The sequence below is a fragment of the Drosophila yakuba genome, chromosome 2L, assembly GCF_016746365.2.
Source record: "Drosophila yakuba strain Tai18E2 chromosome 2L, Prin_Dyak_Tai18E2_2.1, whole genome shotgun sequence".
Taxonomy (NCBI): domain Eukaryota; kingdom Metazoa; phylum Arthropoda; class Insecta; order Diptera; family Drosophilidae; genus Drosophila; species Drosophila yakuba.
The window spans coordinates 16,845,305-16,871,035 of NC_052527.2; the positions used below are offsets into that span (position 1 = coordinate 16,845,305).

The 25,731-nt window shown below is 41.9% G+C and overlaps 7 protein-coding genes across 8 annotated transcripts in view; 4 read left to right on the forward strand and 3 right to left on the reverse strand.

Annotated features, from left to right (window-relative positions):
• Positions 1 to 686: 686 nt before the first annotated feature.
• On the reverse strand, positions 687 to 2,507 carry LOC6528547 (ras-related GTP-binding protein C). Its single transcript, XM_002089556.3, has 5 exons — positions 2,321 to 2,507; positions 1,770 to 2,240; positions 1,489 to 1,707; positions 1,287 to 1,429; positions 687 to 1,231 (listed from the first exon to the last, which is right to left on the reverse strand). Exons 1-5 carry the CDS (start codon positions 2,321 to 2,323, stop codon positions 910 to 912), a joined length of 1,158 nt encoding a protein of 385 aa, XP_002089592.2. The 5' UTR covers positions 2,324 to 2,507; the 3' UTR covers positions 687 to 909.
• A 618-nt stretch (positions 2,508 to 3,125) lies between these two features.
• LOC6528548 lies at positions 3,126 to 3,826 on the reverse strand. Its single transcript, XM_002089557.4, has 2 exons — positions 3,689 to 3,826; positions 3,126 to 3,628 (listed from the first exon to the last, which is right to left on the reverse strand). Exons 1-2 carry the CDS (start codon positions 3,721 to 3,723, stop codon positions 3,193 to 3,195), a joined length of 471 nt encoding a protein of 156 aa, XP_002089593.1. The 5' UTR covers positions 3,724 to 3,826; the 3' UTR covers positions 3,126 to 3,192.
• A 181-nt stretch (positions 3,827 to 4,007) lies between these two features.
• Positions 4,008 to 6,873, forward strand: LOC6528549 (probable ATP-dependent RNA helicase DDX27). The gene is made up of 5 exons (XM_002089558.3): positions 4,008 to 4,171; positions 4,229 to 5,053; positions 5,257 to 5,989; positions 6,050 to 6,593; positions 6,656 to 6,873. The coding sequence occupies exons 1-5, from the start codon at positions 4,079 to 4,081 to the stop codon at positions 6,807 to 6,809; spliced, it is 2,349 nt and encodes a 782-aa protein (XP_002089594.1). The 5' UTR covers positions 4,008 to 4,078; the 3' UTR covers positions 6,810 to 6,873.
• A 256-nt stretch (positions 6,874 to 7,129) lies between these two features.
• LOC6528551 (poly [ADP-ribose] polymerase tankyrase) lies at positions 7,130 to 9,269 on the forward strand. The gene is made up of 5 exons (XM_002089559.4): positions 7,130 to 7,291; positions 7,353 to 8,236; positions 8,302 to 8,364; positions 8,417 to 8,612; positions 8,676 to 9,269. The coding sequence occupies exons 1-5, from the start codon at positions 7,211 to 7,213 to the stop codon at positions 8,832 to 8,834; spliced, it is 1,383 nt and encodes a 460-aa protein (XP_002089595.1). The 5' UTR covers positions 7,130 to 7,210; the 3' UTR covers positions 8,835 to 9,269.
• A 406-nt stretch (positions 9,270 to 9,675) lies between these two features.
• On the forward strand, positions 9,676 to 11,844 carry LOC6528552 (DNA mismatch repair protein Mlh1). The gene is made up of 2 exons (XM_002089560.4): positions 9,676 to 10,537; positions 10,593 to 11,844. Exons 1-2 carry the CDS (start codon positions 9,721 to 9,723, stop codon positions 11,768 to 11,770), a joined length of 1,995 nt encoding a protein of 664 aa, XP_002089596.1. The 5' UTR covers positions 9,676 to 9,720; the 3' UTR covers positions 11,771 to 11,844.
• LOC6528553 (succinate dehydrogenase assembly factor 2-A, mitochondrial) lies at positions 11,771 to 13,142 on the reverse strand. Of its 2 annotated transcripts, none has more exons than XM_039371271.2 (3): positions 13,092 to 13,142; positions 12,529 to 12,722; positions 11,771 to 12,191 (listed from the first exon to the last, which is right to left on the reverse strand). In XM_039371271.2, the coding sequence occupies exons 1-3, from the start codon at positions 13,125 to 13,127 to the stop codon at positions 11,915 to 11,917; spliced, it is 507 nt and encodes a 168-aa protein (XP_039227205.1). In that variant the 5' UTR covers positions 13,128 to 13,142; the 3' UTR covers positions 11,771 to 11,914. The 2 variants fall into 2 exon arrangements, with proteins under 2 accessions (XP_039227205.1, XP_002089597.1); XM_002089561.4 differs by lacking the exon at positions 13,092 to 13,142 and adding an exon at positions 12,820 to 12,977.
• Positions 13,143 to 13,359: 217 nt separating this feature from the next.
• The window catches only part of LOC6528555 (low-density lipoprotein receptor-related protein 1B), a 53,873-nt gene continuing 41,501 nt past the window's right edge, over positions 13,360 to 25,731 (forward strand). The window contains exon 1 of the mRNA XM_002089563.3: positions 13,360 to 14,081. Coding sequence (XP_002089599.2) covers positions 13,907 to 14,081 — 175 coding nt within the window. The 5' untranslated portion in view covers positions 13,360 to 13,906. The remainder of the gene's footprint in view (positions 14,082 to 25,731) is intronic.

Sequence of the window (25,731 nt, forward strand, 5' to 3'; positions counted from 1 at the left end):
AACATAACTTGTGGAAAAGCCGATGTAAGGAGAAGGAAATGGGTCTTTGTACGTAAGTACGTTAGGGGAATTTTTAAGAAACCAGTAAGCAAGTTGGATGTTTTCGAAATTTTTTCTTACATGAATCCCGCAAGAAAAAATAATTATACAAGTCAATTGTTCAAATGTTCTTATTCATCCACGGACGAAATAAAAATATTGAAATAGATTTTTTTGTAGTGGTTAAAAATGATTTACAAAAGATAAGAAAGACTACTGCTTAACATGTTGCTTATATATATATATAATATGTAGAATTTATATAATATATTTCCCTTCTTCGGAAAGCATTTTAAGTTTCTAAGCTTTATAGTCAAGTTTTAAACTATCAGATAAGCAAAAGCACAACGTTACCGGTAATACAAATGGATTGCTAAATTCTTAGATAAAATGTTCGTAAAAATCTTTTCTTATTAGTTATTACTTGTAGTTGTGTGCTACTCAAATAAAAAGAACTATAAAATTTCAAACAATTTAAATTGTTTAATGCCTCAATGTTAATTATGGTTGCAAATACTTCTGGCAATTGACCTATAAAATTTACATTTACTACTTCATTTCACATGGAAGTGTAGGTCCCATTGGCAGCATGCAAGTAGATAATCTAAGTGGCGTAAGAAAAATCTAATACATAAGTCCAAAGTACATTTGTATTTAAAAATAGACATATTTATTGGTAGTATTATCATTAATTTCAACCGCTGGGCAATTTGTTACGCTGCTCTGTAAGAGTAGCGTCCTAACGTATCAGAAGACAAAGGTAACAGCAGATAAAACGGAAGAGAACGTACAAATTGGAATCGAAGACTCCACAGACAAGCTAGCGCGGGGAGAAATAAAAGGAGCTCGCCGCTTGGGGATAAAGTGCACCTAATTAATCGGCTGCGCTCTCGAAATTCCACCTGCGTCGTGGCCATGGCGAATCAGGGCCTGCTCATCGAGCAGATCATCGTCGTCCTGGCCGTTGTTTTCTAGCTGCTTCTGGCGCTTTAGTCGCAGCTCAAATACCTCGCTGATAGCGTCCCGAAAGCATATGAAATTGTAGTCGATGACTCCCTGCCGGTTAAAGTTCTCCTCGCGCAGGATGCAAACCAGGGCCAGGAACTTGTTGACCTCCCGCAGGTAGAGTATCGTGTTGTTATTCAACTTGATGAGACTAGAGCTCCCGCTATCAAAGGCGGTTTCTTCGGAGCTGCGTGGAAGCAAAGGATATTAAACAGTAAAAACATCAAAGCTAGTTTGCCTGCCTGTATATGCTAGACAGATCAATGACTACGTCAATCATGTCACAGCAAAGCTCGTAGGTCTGCATGTCGACTGGTGACGAGTCCGTGGCTATGTAAATTTTGGAAACCACATCGAACAGAAATGCCTTTTCTATTCCAGAGTTCTAAAACAGATAAGGAATTAGCTGTGTAGTTGGAAAAAGACAAACCAAGTTTAACGTACTGGTATAAAAATGTTCAGCAGATTCTCCAGCGTCGGCAACTGGGGAATTAGCTTCTGCACCACCTTGGAGAAGGCCTCGAAGATCGAGTGGTCGTATATGGAGGTCAGGTGGAAACTCAGATGGATCTGATTGAGGCCAGCCTCACTTAGGTCGTCGGACGACCGTTGGTGAATGTCCCGCTGCGATTCCATTTTCGAGTCATCGCTAATTCCATCCACCTGGGAAAAGTGCAGGTGTCAGTGGGTTATCAGCTCGATATGCGCGTATACGCAGATATTACCTTGTGTATAAACACCTCGAACTTGATGCGCTGGTTCACTTTGTAGGCCTGCAACACTGTGTTCTTGAACTTAGTCAGCGCCTCGTTGTAGTCATCCTTGGCATCGATGACGAAAACCAGTGCTCCACAGCCTCCAAAGATCATGTCCGAATCAAAGGTCGGCTCGAAGAAGTCAATCTGGCCGGGGAAGTCCCAGATCTGGAACTGCACAAAGCTGGAGTTGTTGATGTCGTCCTTCACGATCTTGCTGGTGGACTCCAGGAAGAGCGTCTCGTTTGGCGACATCTTGTGGAAGACCACTTTTTGGATGGAGCTCTTGCCGGATCTGCGCATTCCCATCAGCAGAATGCGCGGCTTTGTCTCACTGTTGCCCGTTGCATTGGGTTCCAGCTCCAAGCCATCCTGGTTGTAGGCCCGGTAGCCAAAGTCCTTGGGGAACGTGTCCGCCGGATAGTCATCGTCATCGTAGCTCTGCGAGGGCGTGATTGGGTGCAAATCAGTCGGTTGCGATGGGCGGGGGCCATTGCGATATGGCTTCTTTGTCTACTCACCATGCTGTCGGAGTCGTGCGCCTTCCACTGGAATCTGGGTTTGGGGTTGGGACCGGCCTTGGGTCAGCGAATATGTGCATGAAACGCACAGCTAATGGCTATAGCTTTCGGGTTCAGTTTACCTTTCTGTTTTTCCTGCGCGTTTCTTATCGCAGTCACAGTGTGTGCACACCTGCTGACTGAACTCAGCTGTTCCTATCGATAGCAATCAGCTGGGGCGATTTCCAAGGAAAGCGCGGTATGGTCACACTTTAAACACAAAACATATTTTGGCGCCGGATTCATAAATTTTAATACATTTTGTGTAATACTATAGTTTATAATCCTTTAACTTAAAATTTCAGCCCACTCAAAAGAAAAAGGAAATGATCGGGGTATACTACACAAAAGAAAATTATTTCCAAATTTTTTTTAAAAATTAATCATTTCTAACCGATCCAATAAAACCAATATTATAATACAATAAATAAATTGTAAAAGGCGATTAATAAAGTTGTCGGTCAGGAACTTTTAAATTTTGTTTTTAAGCGATTTATAAACAAACGGAAAGACAGTAAGTCACGCAAGTATGTGTTTCACCATTAGAAATCGTAGTTAGGCAATTAGATTTATAAATTAAACCAATCGGCTTAAAATTTAACAACAAATAAATTAAAAGTTGAGTTTTGAAAACCTTAACAATCAAAAGCTTCCTACAATTTGATAAAAATAGCACCGAGCCGTACACAAAATATCAATAATTATTTTACCGTGTAAGCAACTAAAATTTCTGGCAAATTTTTCGAGTTCTTCGTAATGTGTACACTTTTAGTTATTAATATTGTTTAATTTCACTTAACGAAACAAAAACGTACAATAAACCAACCCTATATCTACTGGGCGGCCAACTTGGCGTCCAACTGGCCGAGATCGACACCCAGTTCCCTGAGCCGTCTCTCCTGCTCTTTGGTGTCCAGTCCATGTTCCTTGTTGTACTTATAGTTGACAGTCAGCTGCACCTCCTCCAGACCACTGACATGCTCGTACAAGTTGCCCTCCAACCGCAGATCGATGTCGCTCTCCTCGCGCAGTGCACAGAAGTACACGAGGAAGACGGCCAGGCTGACGGAGATTACGTAGGGTTGGTACCACAGGCTCTCGTCACTTCCGCCACTGCGCGTATCCTTAGCGCGCCAAGTGGCCGCCTGGCTGCCGAAAAACTTAATGGGCTCGTTGCTGACCATGTCGTCTTTTTGGCTGGCTGCTTCTTGATTCTTCGCATAGAAGCGGGAGGCAGGTGGAGTAGCGCCTGTGGTTGGCACCAGTTGCCTACGAAGACAGCCAATTGTCACTCTATTGGGGAAGGATCATACCATTATAATAACTTACCGCAGCACCCTTGTTTTTGTCAGCAAACGCAGCATTTTCGATGGGGAACTCAAACAAATTTCATAACAAAATTGGTAAAACAGCTGACGATTTAGAAATGAGAGCTATCGCCGGCACACAATATCACGATGTATCGATAGCTAAATAAATAGCGTCAGAAATCACTTAATTGAAGATAACATGTTGTTTATATTTAGTATAAGTTTATTTAATATTATTTTTTAAATTTACACAATTTTTAAAAAGCAATAAAACTATTATTTTACAAATTCCACCCACGCTCGCAAGCGATGATTTGACCACCGGGTCGCCCATCTCTAACACGCCACACGTGTGTTTTAAATTGTAAACACGCGCTGGTGGAGTTTTAAATAGTTCTTTGCTGCAAAAATGGGTGCAACCAAGAACCTGGACTTGATTGGCACCATCGAGGACGATGCCGAGGTCGAGAACTTGTCGGAGGACTCCGATGCGGAGGTCGAGGTAGGTTACTCACACTTTTAATCCGAATCCAAAACTAAGTTCCTAGTGCCTCTGCAGTACCAACCCACAAAACTGAGGCACAAGAAGGTGACTGAGTTTGAGAAGGGTTTCGAGTTCGTGTCCTCGGTGAAGGAGTACAACCAGGACACTTGGGACGACCTGATGAAGTACGTAAAGCGGAAGGCGCGTACAAAGACCGACGACAAGATCGCCGCCCGGCTGCAAAAGCGGGGTGGCGCAGAAGCTGTGGCCGCGGAGCAGAGCGATGGAAGTGAAATAGATCTTTCCGAGGACGAATTGAAGCATGACAACCTGCGGCTAAGAGAAAAGAAGGAGTCGAAGAAAAAGAAGAAGAAGGCTGGAGAGGAGGATGAAGAGGATGAGGGAGAGAAGATGCAATTCGACGACACTGTGGAGGCGAACGAGCAGATCACCTCCTTCTACCAGATGAATCTGTCACGTCCCCTGATGCGTGCCATCGGTGTCCTGGGATACATCTATCCTACGCCGATCCAGGCCTCTACAATTCCGGTGGCTTTGCTAGGTCGTGATATCTGTGGCTGCGCTGCCACGGGAACGGGCAAAACGGCTGCCTACATGTTGCCTACTCTAGAACGTTTGCTATATCGTCCTCTTAACAATAAGGCTATAACCAGGGTGCTGGTTTTAGTGCCCACTCGTGAGCTGGGCGCCCAGGTCTACCAGGTGACAAAGCAGTTGTGCCAGTTCACTAGTATTGATGTGGGTCTGGCCATTGGCGGTTTGGATGTGAAGGCTCAGGAGGCAGTACTGCGCCAGAATCCCGACATTGTCATTGCCACTCCAGGTCGTCTAATTGATCACATTAAAAATACGCCTAGTTTCACATTGGATTCTATTGAGGTAAGAAATCAAGGAGAATTTTAGTTTTATAACTTAAATATGATGATTCTCCATCCTTGCGCTCTGAGGTCTTTTCGTATCTAAGAGGAAAACCTGGTTCTTGCTTCTGCGCCGCAGATGCAAGCTGATTCTACGTCTATTGTTATTCCATTGTTTACTTCACCTGAACCCTAACTTTAAATAACTTTTGATAACCCGAATAGGTTCTCATTCTGGACGAGGCCGATCGTATGCTAGACGAGTACTTCGCCGAACAGATGAAGGAGATCATCAACTCCTGCTGTAAAACACGTCAGACTATGTTGTTCTCTGCCACAATGAGTGAGCAGGTTAAAGATCTGGCAGCCGTTTCGCTGGACAAACCTATCAAGGTGTTCGTCAACAATAACCAACAAGTGGCCTTCAATCTGCGTCAGGAATTTATTCGCATACGTGAGGATAAGGAAGGTGACCGGGAACCTATCCTGGCTAGTTTGATTTGTAGGACGTTCCACGATCACTGCATGGTATTTGTGCAAACCAAAAAGCAGGCCCATCGACTGCACATTTTACTGGGTCTCTTGGGCGTCCGAGCCGGCGAACTGCATGGCAACCTCACCCAGCAACAGCGTCTAGAGTCCCTTAAGAAGTTCAAGGAGGAGCAGATTGATGTGCTAATCGCCACAGATGTAGCTGCTCGTGGTCTGGATATTGTGGGCGTTAAAACAGTCATCAACTTTGTGATGCCCATCACCACTGAGCACTACATCCATCGAGTGGGCCGTACCGCTCGAGCTGGACGTGCTGGTATCTCCGTTTCCCTTGCCGGGGAAAAAGAGCGCAAGATCGTTAAGGACATTATCAAGAATGCAGAGAGTACCATCAAGAATCGTATTATTCCGCCAGAGATTATTGAAAAATACCGCAACAAACTGACAAGCTTGGAGCCAGAGATCCGTAAGTTAAATTAAGTGTAGCATTTTCCTATTTTGCTGATGTAATTTTATTCTTTAATAGAAAACATTCTGGATGAAGAACAGGCTGAACGACAGCTAGCCAAAACGGAGCAACAGCTTTCCAAAACGGAGCGAAAGCTGCTGGGTCAGACCAACGAGCGGCGTGGATGGTTCCAGACGAAGCAGCAACGCGAGGCGGAGAAGGACCGCTTAGCTTTAACAACCGGCGACGAGGATAAAGTATCTGGTGGAAAGGGCAAGGGCAAAACGGCCGGAAAGCGTAAGCGACCCGAGTACGGAGGCGATGGCGAGGATGGTCCACCGGTCAAGGAGCTCGAGGCAAAGCGCAACAAAAAGAAGAAAGAGGAGCCTCGTAAGAAGACGCCCGAGCAGTTGGCTAAAGAGCGAGCAATGAAGGAGATCGAGAAGGTGTCCCTTGTGCGCGCCAAGATGGCCAAGCTGCGCAAACGTCCAGGCAAACTGGGGGCCGCCACCGAAGTTCACAGAGGCGGCGCATCCGACAGCAAACCAAAGCGACGCGGCGGTCAGTCAGCGTTCACAAATGATTTGACCGATGTGAGTCGTGGTGGAGCTCTGCGTTTAAGGTGAGTAGCTATTTCTTCTATTTTTGTTAATAGCTGTTTTAATGTTGTACACTTTGTTCCAGATCCGAGGCAAATCGGCACAAGAAAATGACCAAGATTGCTGCCAAGAAGAAAGCAAGCAGCGTCAAACTGACAAACAAGGCGGGAAAGAATAAGTTCAACAAGGGCAAGAACTTCGGAGGACCTCGTCACGCCAAGAAGGATAAAAAGAAGTAGAGCTGCAAACTACGCTATGTTAAATAGTAAACTTGTAAAATAAAACTTTTTCTTCTTTAAGGCATTTAATTCTTTTGATTTACATAAAAAATGGCACCTCACAAAAATTGAAAGTCCCTAAGTAACGAAAAATTACGTTTGTTATTCAGATTGTTCGGATGAATTAATTAATTTCTAATTTAACACAAACAAAATATAGAATTCCTTAAATTAGTTTTGGCTATCTAAATTAGTTAAATTTAAAAGGCGCGCCAATGATATCGATAATAATCGATGGTGCAAACTTTTTTGAACTTCGTCCCCCTTCACTAATTTTGCCTGGCCATTTTCCTTTTGCTTTATTCCTGATTTTGGCCACAACAATGTGCTTATACTGCTAAATTTATCTATATCTCTGAACGATGAGCAGCGTGTGCAAATATGGACCTCCCAGAGATTCCGACTCGGATAGCAGCTACGACGGATTCTACTTCTCGGATGAGGTGGGTGTTCCTTGTTTTGTTCTTCCTAGTGTCCCCGTGTGTGACTGTATTTTCTCTTCAGGTGAAACGCTCGAAACCAGCTCCTTATGTGGATCCCGAGCAGAAGCTCTACGATGCAGTCCTCGACGGGGATCTAAAGGCAATGCAGCAGGAGATGCGCAGCCTCGTCCTCAAAGTGGATCAGGCTGTAAGAGGTGGTCTCAACATACTGATGCTCGCCTGTCGTGAGGGCCATTACAACATTGTTGAATGGCTGGTAGAAAAGGCAGGGGCCAACGTAAATAGGCAGCTTGATTCCTCTATGCCGCTGATGATGGCCTGCAATAGCAGCCACAAGGATCCGTATGTTGCGGAGAGAATTGTGCGCCTGCTCCTCCGCTACGGAGCCGTGATCAATGTGTCGGACAAATACGGAATGACACCTTTTATGTTCGCCTGCCAGAATGGCTTCACCGGCGTTGTGCGTCTCCTCATTAAGGACGTTAGCTTTGATGCTGTGGATAATCAGGGCTGCACTGCCATCTTTCACGCCATTGAGAAGAATCACGTGGAGGTGGTGAAGCTGTTAGTGGAGGCGGGAGTGAATGCTACGATAGCCAACAACAAGGGTTACACGCCCACCCAGGTGGCAGAGTGCCATGGATACTATGATCTGCTGGAGATCCTCCCGCGTCCAGCCTCCACGTATCTGGTGCCGACACACTTCCTGGGCTACAACACCCTAAGAGATCACATTCCACGCATCTTTCTTAAAAGCGATTGCCCGGAATATTTTCAAGAACTTAATGGTATTCTGCAAGCTATCAATGTTGGAAATATGGTCCAATACTTTGCCGTTGCAAGGATCTCGCTGGCCGAGTTCCTCGTCATGAATGAGCAGTCTCTTCGCGAGGTCGGCATCGAGTATCCTATCTTTCGTCACAAGATATTGACGGGCATTCTTGAGTAAGTGAATTTTAATGGAGTACAAATCATTTGACAACCCATAACAAATTGGCTCTTTATTGCAGCTTTCATCTTCATCATTGGTGCAACTCGTCGATAGCTCGGGTCAAAAAAGATGACATGAATAAGTATGCGGTGGTCTTATAATTACTATTTTAACTAACCCAAGAGTGCTTACAGCTTCTATGAGATACTGATGGTAACCGCAAATCATCTGCAGCACCTGATCATTATTCAGGCCTCCCTGCGCTTCATTTTAAAACAACAGGAGCACAAAATAATGGGGCAACCCTCCGAGACGCAGTTGGCTGGAATAAAAAGCAGTCTTGGGGGGTATCGAGATGTTCTTCACCAAATCACAAAGACAGTTAAATATGTAAGTGTCCCATTAAAACTGTACTTACTTTAGGACTCTCACTACTTTTAATTATATTTTTAGCTTGGTTCTTTCAGTCCCCCTCAGAATCCCCTGTTCATTGACTTCAATGAAATTCTTGCAGAGCGAAAACGCAAAACGGTCCGTAACTACTTCAAGTACACCACCATTATCCTTGGAATCTCAGTTTTCATTTGCCTTAAGTGCAAGTGGTTCTCCTAGTATCCGCTGAAAAACATTCCCTATATTATTTCCAACGTCTACGAAACACATTGTTTTTCTAACCGCTCTGAATTGTCGGAATTCATTTGCAAATCAAAATAGTTTTAAGTGAAAGTGTTTAGTTTAAGTTTAACTCATACTTCTTACGAATCGAAGTTTATTAATTGTTATTTCGAATTATCGGAAAACGAGCAATCTCTTAATATATTTAACAGCAATTTACTCGTTACGACAATATTTGTTACCACGCAATAGGAATATATCAAACGTTACCTCAAAACTGATGAATTACCTGAAACTTAAACTAATATGAAAATGTATTAACTAAAGGATATGACGAAAACAATATATATATATACATATGAGCAAAACGTCGAATGTAAAAAACTGAAAATGGTATTTTTGTTAACCGATAAATAAAGGAGTTGTTACCTAGCCAGCCCGTTCTTCCTTTAGTTTTCAATTAATTTGTTTCTAAAAATGTTGTTTTTAATTTAAATTTACCGCCCAACCCGTTACTCTTAGAGTAAATGAGTATACTAGATTAGTTGAAAAGTATGTAACAGGTAAAAGGAAAAATGATTTGATTTACTTTTTAGTTTTATGGTACATCGATTTGCCAAAAACATTTTGCCACGCCCCTTCTAACGCCTACACGACGCTCAAAACTGTCATGCCCACTTCTTAAAAAATGTATTTTTTCCAATTTCTATTGATATGGCACAAAAATCTTGAAATTTTCTTATTCCCACCGTCACTAGCTGAGTAACGAGTATCTTATAGTCGGGGAACTTAACTTATCTTGTTTTTGCCGATTTTAACCCGCGTAAGAAAACGGGCACACTGGTTTTTTGTTTACAAAAAATTTGCGTTAAGATTTCCCGCCATGCCGGAAGACTTGGAGCCTGGTGTCATCCGGAAGCTGGACGAGGTGGTGGTGAACCGCATAGCCGCCGGAGAGATCATTCAGCGACCCGCCAACGCTTTGAAGGAGCTGCTCGAAAATAGTTTGGACGCCCAATCGAGTCACATCCAGGTGCATGTAAAGGCCGGTGGACTAAAGCTGCTCCAAATCCAGGACAATGGCACTGGGATACGGCGCGAAGATTTGGCCATCGTTTGCGAGCGGTTCACCACCTCCAAGTTAACCTGCTTTGAGGACTTGTCACAGATAGCCACGTTTGGCTTCAGAGGAGAGGCTTTGGCCAGCATTAGTCATGTTGCGCACCTAAGCATCCAGACCAAGACGGCGAAGGAGAAGTGCGGCTTCAAGGCAACCTATGCGGATGGCAAACTCCAAGGTCCGCCGAAACCGTGTGCTGGAAACCAAGGTACTATTATTTGCATAGAGGATCTGTTCTACAACATGCCGCAAAGAAGGCAGGCCCTCCGTTCCCCAGCCGAGGAGTTACAGAGATTGTCTGAGGTTCTGGCTAGGTACGCTGTCCACAATCCAACTGTGGGTTTCACTCTTCGCAAGCAGGGAGACGCGCAACCTGCCCTGCGGACACCAGTGAACAGTTCCCGATCCGAAAACATCCGTATCATATACGGGGCAGCCATTTCCAAGGAGCTGCTGGGGTTTAGCCACCGTGATGAGGTTTTCAAGTTCGATGCCGAATGCCTAATCACCCAGGTTAACTATTCAGCAAAAAAGAGCCAGATGCTGCTGTTCATCAACCAGCGACTAGTGGAGTCCCCGGGTTAGTGAGCATAAACATCTCCATATTCAGAAAACTAATTCATTATATCCCCCAGCTCTCAAAACCGCCGTGGACTCGGTGTATGCCACTTACCTACCCCGTGGCCACCATCCTTTCGTATACATGAGCCTTACGCTGCCGCCCCAGAATTTGGATGTGAATGTTCATCCCACAAAACATGAGGTGCATTTTCTCTACCAGGAAGAGATTGTAGATCGCATTAAGCAGCAGGTTGAAGCCCAACTCCTAGGCAGCAACTCCACAAGGACGTTTTACAAACAATTAAGGCTACCAGGAGCCCCCGACCTAGATGAAACTCAGTCTGCTGATAAGACGCAACGCATCTATCCCAAGGAGCTGGTGCGCACTGATGCCACTGAGCAAAAGCTAGATAAGTTCTTGGCGCCCCTGGTCAAAAGTGATTCAGGTGCGTCCTCCAGTTCCTCCCAAGAAGCCCCACGTCTGCCAGAAGAGAGTTTTCGTGTAACTGCGGCAAGAAAATCCCGAGAAGTGCGTTTAAGCAGCGTGCTAGACATGAGACAGCGGGTGGAGAGGCAGTGCAGCGTTCAGCTTAGGAGCACACTCAAAAACTTGGTCTATGTGGGCTGTGTGGATGAGAAGCGAGCCTTGTTCCAGCATGAAACGCACCTTTATCTGTGCAACACACGCGCTTTTAGTGAGGAACTGTTCTACCAACGGATGATTTACGAGTTTCAAAACTGCTCTGAAATCACAATAGCTCCACCATTGCCTCTCAAGGATCTGCTGATGCTGTCGCTGGAAAGCGAAGCCGCCGGATGGACACCCGAGGACGGAAATAAGGGTGAACTAGCGGACAGTGCTGCGGAGATTCTTCTGAAGAAGGCGCCAATTATGAGGGAGTATTTCGGGTTGCGCATCTCGGAGGAGGGAATGCTCGAAAGTCTACCAAGTTTGCTGCACCAGTATCGACCTTGTGTGACCCTCCTGCCCGTTTACCTACTCCGCTTGGCCACCGAAGTGGACTGGGAGCAGGAGGCCCAGTGCTTCGAAACTTTCTGCAGGGAAACTGCTCGATTTTACTCGCAATTGGATTGGCGGGAAGGTGCGACTGCGGGGTATTCCAAATGGACAATGGAACATGTTCTATTCCCAGCCTTTAAGAAATATCTTTTGCCACCACCACGTATCAAGGATCAGATATACGAGCTCACTAACCTTCCCAATCTGTACAAAGTGTTTGAGAGGTGCTAGTTTAGATTTTAAATGTTCCACTTTTTTTTCTATAGGAGCTTAGGTCCCAGTATATTCGATATTCTAAACAAAAATATTTGCGTTTTGGCTATTGTGTTAAGGTTATGATCTCCTGGATCACTTCAACTTCAAAGTACTGCATGACTAAGTATTTAAATCCGGCTGGCGGAGACGCGTGACCCCTTCAGCGTTCTTGACGTGCTTCTTTAACAGCCTCATGATCTCCGTGTCGTACTCCTTGGGTGTGGGCTTGACATCGGTGGCCCAGTAATATATGTCCCAGTCGTTACTAACCCCGTTTATTAACTGATCGTACTGCGCCGTCTGTTCGGCACTGAAGTTCTGGAGATGCTTGGCCGCAAAGGTGCTCAGCAGAAGATCGTTCTCCAGCATCCCGCGCTTGCGCGATTGATACAGAAGCCTGGAAGGGATTAGTGAAGGGTATTTCTGGTTAAGGGTACAAATTGACCTTTGAATACGTTCAGTTGCCAAAGTTGTGAAATTCGTTTGTTTTACAATTGATAATTGAATGAAAATTTATAGAGGAAGTCATGCTTGTTTGAAAAAACAATAGGAAACCAAATTTTGAACTAATTGTACTACATTCTTACATAAAGTTAACTAAAGACAATGAATGAATGCAAAGAGAAAATATATAATTTAAATACGATCCTTTTTGACTAACTACTTTTTAAAAAAATATAGTTGTGTGAAACTTTTGGAAGGTGTGATAAAAGTGAGTTAATAGTATTACTCACCGCTGTTTGCGGGTTTCCAATGGCTCATTGGGACGCACCGGATACTCCGGCAGTGGGAGATAGTCCGGGTCCTCGTAGTCCACAATCACGTCGTCGAAAGTGCTGGCCAGAGGCGGCGGCGGAGGAGAATCCTTAATGTTGGATATCGAACGTCTCCACGGGAGGAATATCCAACCCAAAATATCCATTGTCAACTGGTCGTTGCGAAAATATAAATAGAAACTATGTATGTAGAAAACTGCACAAATTGCATTCTTACGCAACCGGTTGGGGCATATTTCCAGAACTCACCCTTAGTTGGCGCAACATTTTAGAAGCAAATAAATCTAAAATTCTTTAGTTTTTCGGCTTAGAAAATATTTTTGGATTGTGTTGGACTATCAGAAAATTTGAAAATTTAAAATGTTTTGACAACTGCCGGCCGTTCAATTTGTGACTAAAAAACGTTGTGTGTCTTACAAAGCTTTTTTATTAAGGGGGTTCCCCCGTTTTATTTTAAATTAGCATTTGCAAGCAGTTTGTCCTAGCATTTTATTAACTTCTAAATTTAAAATTAAGTTTACCTTGTAAATGACTAAGAGTACACAACTTAATATCATAGCTTAGCGTTCATAATACATGTTTACGGACAACAATCCAAATTTAAATAAATAAGAACATATTAAATTAAACAATTTTAAATTAGCGGCAGGCAATTTTCTTAAGCCCCATTAACAGCACTGATAAAGTTTTTCGTCTCACTAACAGCGACAGTGTGACCGCAGAAACGCACGTAAAAAATACCGCCCCACAAATGCACGTAGTATTTAACCGATTGTAGCGCTCAATCGGTAAACGTTGTTGAAGGTGTTTGGTCGCATCTCGCAAATCTCGCAGAGCAGAAATTGAAATCTATTTGAATCGAGCGGTAGTCCCGCTGCTGAAATCGAGAAAATCGGGGAAAATTCGGGAAATCACGCCGCTTCGGTAAAAACAGCCGGCGAAATATAATGAGTTAATATTTGTTTTTTTCCGTTGTGATTGGCGGATGGAAAATTGCGGCATGAGGGATGCTGAAGTGATTGAGTGCGGTGTACTAATATGCAGCGAATGCTGAGCGCGCAAAGCGTTTCGAAAAAGTAAACAAACAAAATGCTTGTTTCAATGAAAATCTAAGTAAAAAAGTTACCTGTTTGTGATTTCCTTGCCACCCCCGGTTTACGCGTGTGTTGGTGTGCGTTCGAGTGCGTCTCTTAGTGTGAGTGTTGTGTTATTGTGTAAAAGGAAAACAAAACGGAAGGCTGAAACAACACGAAGAAGAGGAAGAAGAAGAACAACAACAAGGAGAGTCGCGCGCGTGTGTTTGTGCGTGTGTGTGAGGAGAGCGGCCAGCGGCATAATGCCGGCGACAGCGAATTCATGGGTGTTGTTGCTGTTGTTGTTGGTCGCCGTGGAAAGATGCAGCAGCAACAGCAGCGGGCGCATCAATAGTCGCAGCAGCAGCAGCGGCAACAGGAAGTTCCAGTGGCAGGAGCAACAGGAGGCCCCCACTTTGCGTCCCCTTCCTGAAAAAGGTACGTGTGCTATCTGCCTCTCGCCAACTGCCTCTTGCCTCTCGCTCCCCCGCATCTTAATTGTTGTTAATCTGCGGTGCATTAACCTGGCCTAAGTAAACATCTCCTCTTCCCCCTCACAATCTTTCCCTGCTCCTTGCTGTGCCAAAAATAACAACTGCTCTCTCCGTCTGCCATTCTGTCTCTGTCGGTCTCTTTGTCTCTCTGTTTTTGTATGCTGTTGGCCCCCCTTTCCACCGCAAACCGTCGCATCACTTTGTTATGCAAATGCCTTGGTTTCCTCGCCGCAAAACAAATGAAAATAGAATCAAACACAATGGTATGCAAAATATTTTAGTCGCTTTTTCTGCGTTTTCGGGTGGAATTTTCACGCAACGTGAATTAAACCCAAATATTTGACCATCATGCAAAGATGCAGATCCCTAGGATAGTGCAAAAAAAATTAAACGAACTAAGTTTGCGCATTTTTCCCAAGATTTGTCAAGTATTAAAAGCTTTTAAAGTGTAAAACAACTGGAGTATACTCGACGATTTATTGGATTGTAGAGAGTACTTCTTCAAAAGTTTACTAAAAGTAATTTCACCTTTATATGGTATTGAAAGAGTAATGAGCAATAATTGAATACTCTTAGAAAAGTACACGTGAACCCATCTCTTGACTTTTTACACATGTACTCGTAGTTCGTGCCAGCTGCTGACACCGAATGAACTACTTATGTCCGCGGAAAATTTGCACAGCATCAACAAATAAATTTAAATAAATTATGTACATACAATGGACTGCTTGACTCGGACGCATTATGCATGCACATGATCCATGACCCGGGGGTCCAAAAGTCTCCGCACAAAGGCCACCGCTGCCCCCATCTCGTTAAGATTCAGATAAGGAACGCGCAGAAGTAAATAAAATTAAAGTAAGCATTTCCTCATTTGAGGCGATGCGACGCCAGAACTCAGTGACAATTTGAGCGAGCAAATGCACAGAAGGCACCGAAATCAATCAAACGAATTGTCTGTCTGGCAATTCCAACAAGACAACGAGCTATGAGATACACGACAAAGTTAGAAGGCGACGCGGATTATTCATTTATTAAGCTTGTGCACTTATTTCGCATTCACTGCGAGCTCTGTAATCCTATTCCTACGCAGATTCAGTATATGCTTTTCCTGCGATGGATTCAATAGTGGCTAACTGCACCCACAAATTTTAATGACACCATGTTGTTTGTTAAATTTTCGAAATATCCTTCATAATCTTTCAGCTGAAGTGTGAACAACACACGAACGTTGTGTTAGAACAGAAAATATGTATTCTTACTTACATTCGAAGTCCAGTTATTTACAGGAATGCATTTACAGCATAGATTTCCTTTTGTCACTTTCCATTTCACAAATCGTATAATTAAGCCAATTTGCATTTAGTTAATCGAGATAAATGGACTTGGCTAGTGAGGGAATTTTATTCTTTGAAATTTGATTAAATCTGTTTTGCCTCAAAAGGTTTTGATGTTTCTTAAGTAACCAACCTATTTTCAACAATCACCATTTGTAGGAAAAGCTTGTAATGTATTTAAATTCTAATAAAAGATAGAATTTGTTTTTAATTGAGTCATATTTTGTGTTACTTACTGCCTACGCAAGAGTTCTGTCTAATTTTGTAACCTGCCGCAGCCTTTTAAGCAGTTCAACAATTTTCGACGCACCCACAAAGTGTTCCGCAGTGAGCGTTCTACCCCGCGGCTTTTAGGGGGTGGAGGGGCGAAGGGGTGAAGGCCGTACCTGCGACCCTACAGTGAACTCTCCCATTCGTCTCCGCTGCCTTCTCTGCCCCGACCAACCTCGGCTGGCGGAAATATTGCGGAAATCGTTTATCATGTCGCCAATGGCTCTGTTTTAATAATTGCTGTCCGCGTTTAACGTGCGGGGTGGGAAAGGGCAGAGAAACTGGAAGGGAAAGGTGGAGTGGCACGCCTCATTTGTGTTCGTGAACGGAGGCAGAAGAAGTGGTGAAAGCACACTGATTGTCCCCAGAGATATATTCATGAGCTTAACTATTTCTAAGGTCGAGCGAATTATGTTTTTGAAAATGCGCCCAGGATATGGTGAACAAAAAATTGTATTTTTGTTAATTAGTGAAATCGTGTAGTAAGAGACATTGATTAAACAAAATATGTGACCTTTTTAACGAAATGATAATCACGGATTTATTTCTTATCATGTTTGTGTGTTACTAAGTCACAAATCGGTCACTGATTGGTGTTTGATTTAAGGGTAATTATTTGTTTATAATAAATCGAAATCATTGAAAATTAAAGCTGTTCTATTTGTTTATGTAAACAGGTGCTTTTACTGTGTTTTTGAAAATGTTTGAATTGGCTTAGAAAAACTATTCCACCGTTTTAATAATTAAAATTGACAACAAATATTTTAATAAATATTGAGTATATATTATATTTAACCATACCTATCTTTAGTGGATTCCCAATATAGATATCAGGTGGAGAAAGGCCATCAATCTGTCAAGGGACATCATTCGAGATTGGAAGTCACCTTTAGATCAATTTTTTGGGCTGTCGTATTTATTCTCAGTCGCGTCCGTTCAAGTTCCACTTTAAGTTTGTTTGTTTCCTCGCCTCAAGTTCAAGAGCAACCGATAACCTGTCCGCAGACGATTAAGTAACACCAACAACAATAGAAACAAACAAGTTTGTAAGGTGGGTTACAAACACACTGGTACACACACACACAAACTGGTAACACCTGCTTAAAGAGTCAAAAAAAAAAAAAAACGAAAACGCATAGTCAGAAAGATACAATTTGCCTTAAGCCAAACAAGTTGGCCCAAAGCAAAGCAAACGGGCTAAAAACAGAATGAACAAGCCGGCCGGCTTGCGGAAAGGAAAACGAAACAAGGGTAGTGGAAAATCGGGGAAAAATCTGGTGGGCAACCTTTAAAGTTTGCCGGACTTCCCTTGTGATGTACATATAAATACATTTTTTTTTACTCCCCTTCATAATGGAGTCTGGAAAATCGGTTAGGCCAGTAATTTGTTGCAGAACAATTATGTGGAAAATCCATTCAGGGTTTCTCTCACACAACGATATTCGCTCGCTTCTCCTTTTCCCTCTTTTGCAAACTTTTTATGCAAGACGTTTTTCTATATTGATTTATTGTACATTTTATTGTTGCCGCTCAATGCAGGCGAGCTGCTGTATGCTGTCTTTATTTCTGCTGGCTGCGCCGGGCATTTATGGCCCTTCTGGCCTCGAATGACGCACCACCGATATGGGGATTGCACGGAAAAAATCTGGGATCAAATCTGGGTAGCAGCTCGAAAGTCGTTATTAGTTATTTACTTAAAAATAATCATTTTTAAGCTTCTCTTAGCCTTGGCCTTGTATGTAATGAGTTTATCAACCCGATTTTTAGATTACAAATTGGTTTGTTCCGAACTTTTTCAATTATTGGCAAAACCAGACCCCATATCACATGATTTTTTGCCGTGTGGGTCTCAGAACTGGAACCGGTTCAGATCGGATCGGATTGGTTCAAGACGTCGAGCAAAGACACCAACATCGCCAGGGGGTCTAGACGAAGTGCCCAATATGGTCATGGGCAGGACAGTTGGACAACGCATACGTTGTCTTGTCATCCTCAGTGATGACTTGACTGTGTGCCAGGAGCAGAGAGTTGATCCCTCGGTTGGCCATTAAGTACGACTGAGTACTGTTTCCCCTTTGAATGAGTATTTCTCATCCATCTACAACATACAACTACTTAAAAATGTCAATTGGGGAATTGCAAATAATTAGATGGAAATTGAAAATATTGGGCTCGCAAAAAGACTTTAATTTTATTAATAAATCAAATCCTTTTTCGGTGCATGCAGATCCGCGAGCTTAATTTGCAAATGAAATACTTTTGCAGTGTTTTTCTTGTCCGTCACGATTTTAATTAAGCGAACGCTTACTATCACGTTTTTTCAGATTCCCCTTAAAAGGAAATTGCTGGAAGTGTTGTTCGTTTTGCAATTCTGAATGATTAATAATACGAATATTTGTCAAACGTGAATTCACTTTTCCCGCATGCTCACCCATTTGCCCGCCCACAGAGTGCACTCAATTTAGTTTTAATTAGCAGTGAGCATGAAATAATTGTACGCAACTCAACGAGCATCTCGAGTGGACCTCGCCATTTGGCCACTTTATTTGTTTAAATATTTATTTATATGTATATTTTATAATTGCTTATCAAATGGCTTTACTTGAGGGTAAATATTTTTTAGCATTCAATTCAGATTGGAATAGCTTCGAAATGCGGGGCTTAAAAACAAGATGAACTGAGTAGAATGTCGGGTTGCGAAAGTTGAGAGTTGAATAGACTCAAAAAGAAGCGCAAAAAATTCACGCTGCACCCTAAAGCTGGAACTGGATACATTTATAATTTACTTAACCACTTTATAATTCGGAATCAGTAGTACAATGGCACAATGCTAATACTTATTCCAAAGCAATTAATTTCTGAAACAGGAAAACATCAATAGCGGTGGGCCATCGTATAATCACTATATATGGCCAGCTCTCGATGCTGTGTGCCTGGCCAGTTTGCTGTGGCCTCGTTAGAATATTGAAAATGTATTAAAACAGCGCTACGGATTTGCCTACTACCATTAGGGAGGCAGGAACGGGGGGTGTGGGTGCAACGTAAGCAGTAACTGCTGTACCCGCGTAACAGCAAAACCGCAAAGCCAAACCAATCCTTCACCCACGGACTTTGTCTACTCTTTTCCTTGGTTTATGCGGTGACTGATGTTGCGAACTATATTTCGAGCTATCTTCACGGGTTTACCTGTGATATTTTATTTAATTATTTTGTCCATACCATCTCTCTTTTTTTGGTTTATTTTAAATATAAAAGGTAATCTCCGATTTAAGGTTTATATAAGAAACTCAAGCTTTGAGTTACTTTTTGAATATCTATATCTAAGACTTGTTAAAACGAGATTGAACTCTTATCTAGGTAAAAATCTTGTGTCGTTAAAGTATGTAATTTATATATGTATGTCTTTGACAGATTATTTAATATTAATGCTATTTCTTAAACTAATATACCTGAAGCGTTGGAAATATAATATGACGTGATCAGTTAATATCAGTTTAGCAAATCGACTCATCATTTTCAGGTACCACAATTTAATGAGTAACCATTCGTATGTACTCGTAATTGTTGTGCTGCTGCTCTTCGCGTTGCATCCATGAAACATTTTACAAAGTAATTTAACCGAACGACGACAGGCGGTATTATGGATGGAGGTTAAGGAAATGGAAAGGGTGGGTGGAAAGGGGGAAGGTGGCAGGCAAAACGCAAATTAATGATACGCAATTGCGGCAAATCGCACGCTTCCATGTGGGCGACGTTTTGTTTGAAGTGCACTTTGTCCTGTGTGTGTGCAGTGGGGCAGTGGTGCGGTAGTGCGATGATGGCGAGGTGGGTGGTGCGGTGGTGGCGAGGTGGGTGGTGCAACAGAGGCGCGGGCTGCAGAAGTGGTCTCGGATGTAATTGCAAGCTGTCGTTTGCCCGCTTTTTCACATTCGCACCATTTGCACCATTTGCACCACTGCATGTCCGACTCCGCATCGCGTTGTGGTAGGTTCTCAATTAGTTGTATTAATAACAGTCGGCTGCCTCCGAGTTTTGGCCAACAATATTTGGTTAAAATGGGCTAAGGACTAAACGCGCAACTATAGCAAGTTTTACAGAGTTTTTCTTTTACGTTCAATTAGTGCATATACGATGTTTTCTGAGTGGAGTTTATAAAGGTTTTTATTTTAATTAAAGTATAAAGTTTTTTTTTTAATTGATTTGGTTTTGTTAACAAAATGTAATAATCTCGTTTTAATATAGAGGAATACGGAAAATTAATTCTTAATAAGGAAAATTGTTAATTGCTTTTACATGTTGTATGACATCTTTAATAATAAAAGACACACTTCTGTATTAAAAGTCATTAAAATTTTGTTATATTTTGATTACTTTTTTATGACTTTTTTTTACCATAATCTTACTTTCACAAATGATAATTTATATGATAAAAGGAGATACTCCCTATCGATATTTTAGTTACGCAGTCTCGGAAGTATAGAGGACTTATATTTTACCATGAGGGGTATCAGGCTCAGTAGTCGTACCCTTTTAGGTACAGCTTCCTGTAATGTTCCCTTTTGCCGCGCTTCCCCCCGCTTCTCCACCGCTTTTTTTTTGTATTCTTTTTTGTTTTAGCATATTTGCCTACCTTTGGCGCACTCGTCGGGCGGTTTTGTTGTTGGCACTGCTGGTTTTTGTGCTGTAATTTGTTCCTCTTCCTTTGTTTGCCCGACTGCTGCTGTTGCTGCTGCTGCGTCTGTTATTATAAGCATAGCGCTCGACGCTTTGTAAAATTGTTTCCACCTCCCTCGGATCTGGTGGCTCCGACCGAGTCTCCGTCCCGGTTTGCTAGCTTTTGTTGCGCCCGATCCATTTGGAGTAACTGCTTCCTTCCAATGCGCCCCGCCCACTGGCAGCCCCCGGTTAATCACAGTGTAGGGTCCTCATAGATACACTTTGCATTGGCCATCGATGATAAGTTCTCCCCGTCGAAACATGTTTCACATGCTCGTTGATGCGTCGCAACTTTGTTCTCTAATTTATGGCTTTGTCCCATCAATTGAGGGAGCATCGGTGCAGGGGAGCACCGAAGTGGACGTGGATGTTAGATGGATGGGCAGATCCTTATCAGCGGAACGCGCGTCGTGGAACGGGACGGAGCCGCGCTGAGGCAAGCGGGCCATGAAATATGAGCCTGTCTCGCATTAATTGCTCCAAGCCAACCCCTGTAAGATTTCGAGTAATAAGCATCGAATCTATGCGTATTTTATTACAGACTTTGCTTCAATCATTACTCCCTAAGAGAAACGTATTTAAATGCTTATTCTTACATTTTTAAGTACGCCAAAATATTTATTTAACATATTTTTCGTTTTATTTCGCTGCGTCTCTCATAAAGCAGATAAGCACTATTTTAATTAAATTCGCCAACTATTTAATTAAGAAAAAGGCTTTCAGGCCCAACTCATCTGGGTGCTGCAGAGGAATTCGACGATACAGACTCGAAAACGAGGGGCACGAGCTTTAAAAGCTACAATCTAATTAAAATATTTCGCCTGATAAATAAGCTAAGCCATATCCATCTATATGTATGTACATCCTTTTCCCAAGTTCATTTGGAGAAGTTTTTATGCGCGTTATGCGTGGCTGAAGGAGAAAAGTGGAGTGCGAGTTTTGTCTCCGTCAGCTTAGTGACAAAGTTTGTTAGTTCTAGCGCCAATTTTAATGTGCAAACTTTTGGCGGAGACTGGTTCCAGCCACGTTTTGTCAGACACTGTGCGGATAAGGGGGGTGTTTGGGGGTTGGAGGTCGCTTCGGGTTGAATGATTAGCAAAAGTTTTTCATTTTCTGTCCCGCGTACTTATAACTAGGAAATGTGGAATTTTGTGCAGTCCAAACGTGAAGTGGATTTGAAAAGGGAGTGAAGAAACATTAATGCTATGTGAAAGTAAGGTTATTTTCCGCTGAAGCTGATTTCCGAAACGATAATGAAATGGCCCATTAATACCTTCAAGAGGCTTATGCGTTTAAGCTTTACCAAATATACGTGTGGTAAAGTGTTTACTTATTTCAATATCTGTTGATGCCTTTTAATAACACCTTCCGTCAGAAATCAGGAACAGTATCGCCCATCAATCAAATTCTTTTGTTTGGCCCTTAGTTAATTACTGCTGCCGTAGTGATAAAAAATCTACCGAGTTCAACATTTTATTGAATATCCACTTTTTCTGAATTGCCTTAATTGTTGAAAATAATAAAGCAATAAATATTTAAAAAAAAAATCGTAAAAGGATAAAACAATAAAGCAGCGCAAAGTTGCAATTCATTTTCACAATATTTCCAGTGCCGCGCCGTTGATGATTTGTGTAATTTGCGCCTGGCGAACAATTTTTCAATTTAATGAAAGCGGAGTGAAAAAGACGGATCACATCCGCTGCCCCTCTCATCCATTTCACCCATATCTCCATATCCATATAATCCCGATGCTGACAGAATTTCAATTTATGCTCGGGATAAACGCAAAAAACACACTTTAATAAATGTGTATCGTAGGCTTGAAATATATATCAGAGATACATTACACGACCCGCGATTGGCTGCATAAACAAACAAGATGGAATTCCGGCAGACATGCGGATTGATAGAGTGCTTAATTGACAAATGATTGACAACTTTGGCATTGCAGAGGCGCAGGGAAATATTTATAAATGATATGTAACCTTTTGGTTTGGCGGCGCGTTACCGAGTTCATCTGACATGCAGCAAAACAATAAAATGAACCAATTAAATAATTGAATACTCGTATCCTATTGGAATTTGTTCCTTGCAATTTTCAATTGAAATTTTCCATCCGTTTTCGAGAGTATTTCGTATATCCCAGTTGTTCATTGGCCCAGCCATGGATGAAACCCTGTTAGTGGCACATTTTTGGATAGTTTTTTTCCGCCTTCAAACCAACCCTCCTTTTAAAGTCACAAAAGTCACCACCAAACGCAAAAAAATTAGGACACCCTTTACTTTTCATCATTCTTTGTAAATAATTTTTTCCGACAAGGGAACTTCTAAAAATGAAGAGCAATATATTTGGTAGTACATTTTTTCAAATAGGAAACAAAAATAAATTGTGCGGGCACCCGCAGCTTCTGTGGTATCACTCGAGATTCTTTGAAAAATCAAAAAAAAATTTTCGGATATGAAGTTCTACGTAGAATTGTCTTTCTGGAATAAAATTAATTAAATTCTAAAATCTTGCCCCAAAGTAAAAACCAAAGATTAGTTATCACGCTACAATTTTTTGAAGTGCCTTGAATATATACAAAATATTTTGTAACCTGGTAATCTGGAAAATGATAATGAAATCCAATTTAAGGTTGATAACGAATACGTTGTATATAGAACTATTAAATATATAAAAACAAGATGACCCTTCTCAGTGGTCGGTGTTATTTGTGCTGCTTTAGTTTGCCGAAAAAAACGCTGATAGACAACGCTCACTTTCTACATTTTCTTCATCATTTTTTGTCCCCATTCTCTTTTATAATATATTTCGCATCCTTTAACGTTCTAGGAAATTAAAATGCTTTGTTTCACTTCTGTTGTGTGTTTAAAGTAAAAATTTTTAATTTCCTCGCAGCCACAAAAGAATTTGCAGCTAATCTAGGGGACAATGAGGGGACAGAAGTAAGCAAAGGTTGGAGAGGAGGAGAGGTCGCTTCTGTTTGCCTGTTTCTATTTGTCGTTGTCCCCACTTTTTCTGTGTGTAGCCTTTCTGACTTTTGCGAGAAGCATCCTTTCACAAGCAGACACACAAATGCTCACCTTAGACAAACACCGAACTCCGGAGAAGGGGGCCAAAGACTGGCTTTTTATACTCATTTACAGCTGGAGCTTTTAATCTTAATTTTATAGTAGTGCAAAGCTTTGCCCTCGTCTTCCAAACAAACATTCCAGGACCCCTTCTGTGGAGAGTGCGCATAGACCCACTCCGTCGCTGCCAACTGTCTATCTCTCCTGCACTTTTTAGTGGCACTTTAGAACTTGTTGGGGTCCTGAATGTGTGTGCACGGTTCGCATTCATTATGACAACGCTTCAACTAATTTAATCAGTTTAAATATGCATTTGGTATGCACAACATAACACACGCCGCTCGTCCCCCAAAGGATGCCCAATTAGAGAGACAATATAATATCAGCATTTGAATTTACAGGCGTAAATTAAATGAAATATCTCCTGGGCTTTTCATACAATTAGAGCGCCAAAATATTGCATCATAATTATTCTATTAATACAACTATTAGATTTGAGTGGACTTGTGATTTTGTATGAACGAAATATGGCAGTAAATAGTGTTATATTATAAATAGTTTTCGTAATGATTGTGTGGTTATTTTAAACAGTATACTTAATTTAATCAGCTCTGACTGCTAATAGGCTTAAGCTTATATTGAATTTTATGTAATCTTAGAATTGGCAGGTCGTACGTTAAACCAACCATAGTTTTAAGGCTATAGGCGATAGAGGATAGATAGAGGATTCCGTTTTTGATTGATATAGTTTAATTCTGTTCTCATTTTAATAGACCGACATTATCTGAAAATCTAAATCTAAATCTAAATATTTGATTTCTTTAAATCCACATGTCTTTTCCTCGTAACTTGTATAAGCTGCGTAAATTGTATCTTAAACGATTCGCAAGTTAGCCATGCTTCAAAACATATGCAGCGTGTTTAGAATGAGATATACTTAGCTAGCTTCTGCACTGAATTGTATTTCCTTTCCTTTTGTGAGTTTTTCTAATGTAAAATTCACATGCAATACGGCAGCACTACGCAACTTCTAGCTTTTTGGCTCCGACTTCATCCCATTTTGTATCCCACTTCGTCAGACAAATTGGCTTCAAATCTTTTGACATGCTACGTCAAGTTTGTCATATGTCCTGCTTGCACTTTGGGATGACAAGGATGTGTCCAACCTCCTCGGGCGGGATACTGGTTTCTGGGATCTGTATTCTGTATTCAGAAGGAAGCGATGCCAGGCCAGGAAATTGTTTTAAAGTGTGTCAGTCAGCAGTTCCCGCCGGATTCTCCGTCTGTTCTTTATTCTCCAACTGCCGCAACTCCTTTTCCCTACTCCTACAACCTACTCCGCCCCTCATCTGCCCCTCATCTGCCGTGTATTTTCGTAAAGTGAAAATGCTTGGAATTTTAATGAAGGAGGTGGCCGGGCAGTCGGCAGAGATTTGTCTGGTATCCTGCTCAGCCTCTCAGCGGCTTACGACTCCGCCGCGCGGCTGCTTTGCATATTTTTCCATTAAAAACGATTTAAATACCTTTTGCCATGTTTTCTTCGCTATTCCTCTTATCGCAGCCGCTTTCGACACTTGGGCGAGAAAGTTCTTGCCCCTTCTAAGCCAGCGAAAAATAAAAAGATTGAATTTTATAATAAATTTCAGCGGGCTTAGGCCGGCGATTCATGGGTGCTCTCTGTACGGATATACTATCTAGCGACTGTCGTTCACCGGCGATTTATTGGCGGCACGGGGTTCGGATCGGGTTAGCCAATATGTCTCCTCCCGGCATTCCAATTGTGGCGCAGTTCCACCGTGGCGATGTGCAATTGAAATCGAAATTGCCACGTCACAAGGTAAACCAATGTCTGGTTGAAATATAATCCAAAATTATAATTATATTATATTATTATTATTATTATTATATATATATTAAAGATAAAGGCAGAAATTATGTTATTAAATTCTAGGAGTCCATCTAAATAAAGGTGTAACTCATTCCTACTATAAGTTGTGGTGCCACCATACATCCCCATTTTCTATACCGCATTAATTCGCATTTTATGTTCACAACACCACGGAGTTACTAATGATTATATCCTTTATTTCCAGGTAATGCACACAAATCCAGAAATCGTGTTAAGTCCCGCGTGTTTATCCACTCAAATGAAGCACTAACCGCAGACGGAAGTATTCAGGAATTAAATTGGCCAAAAAT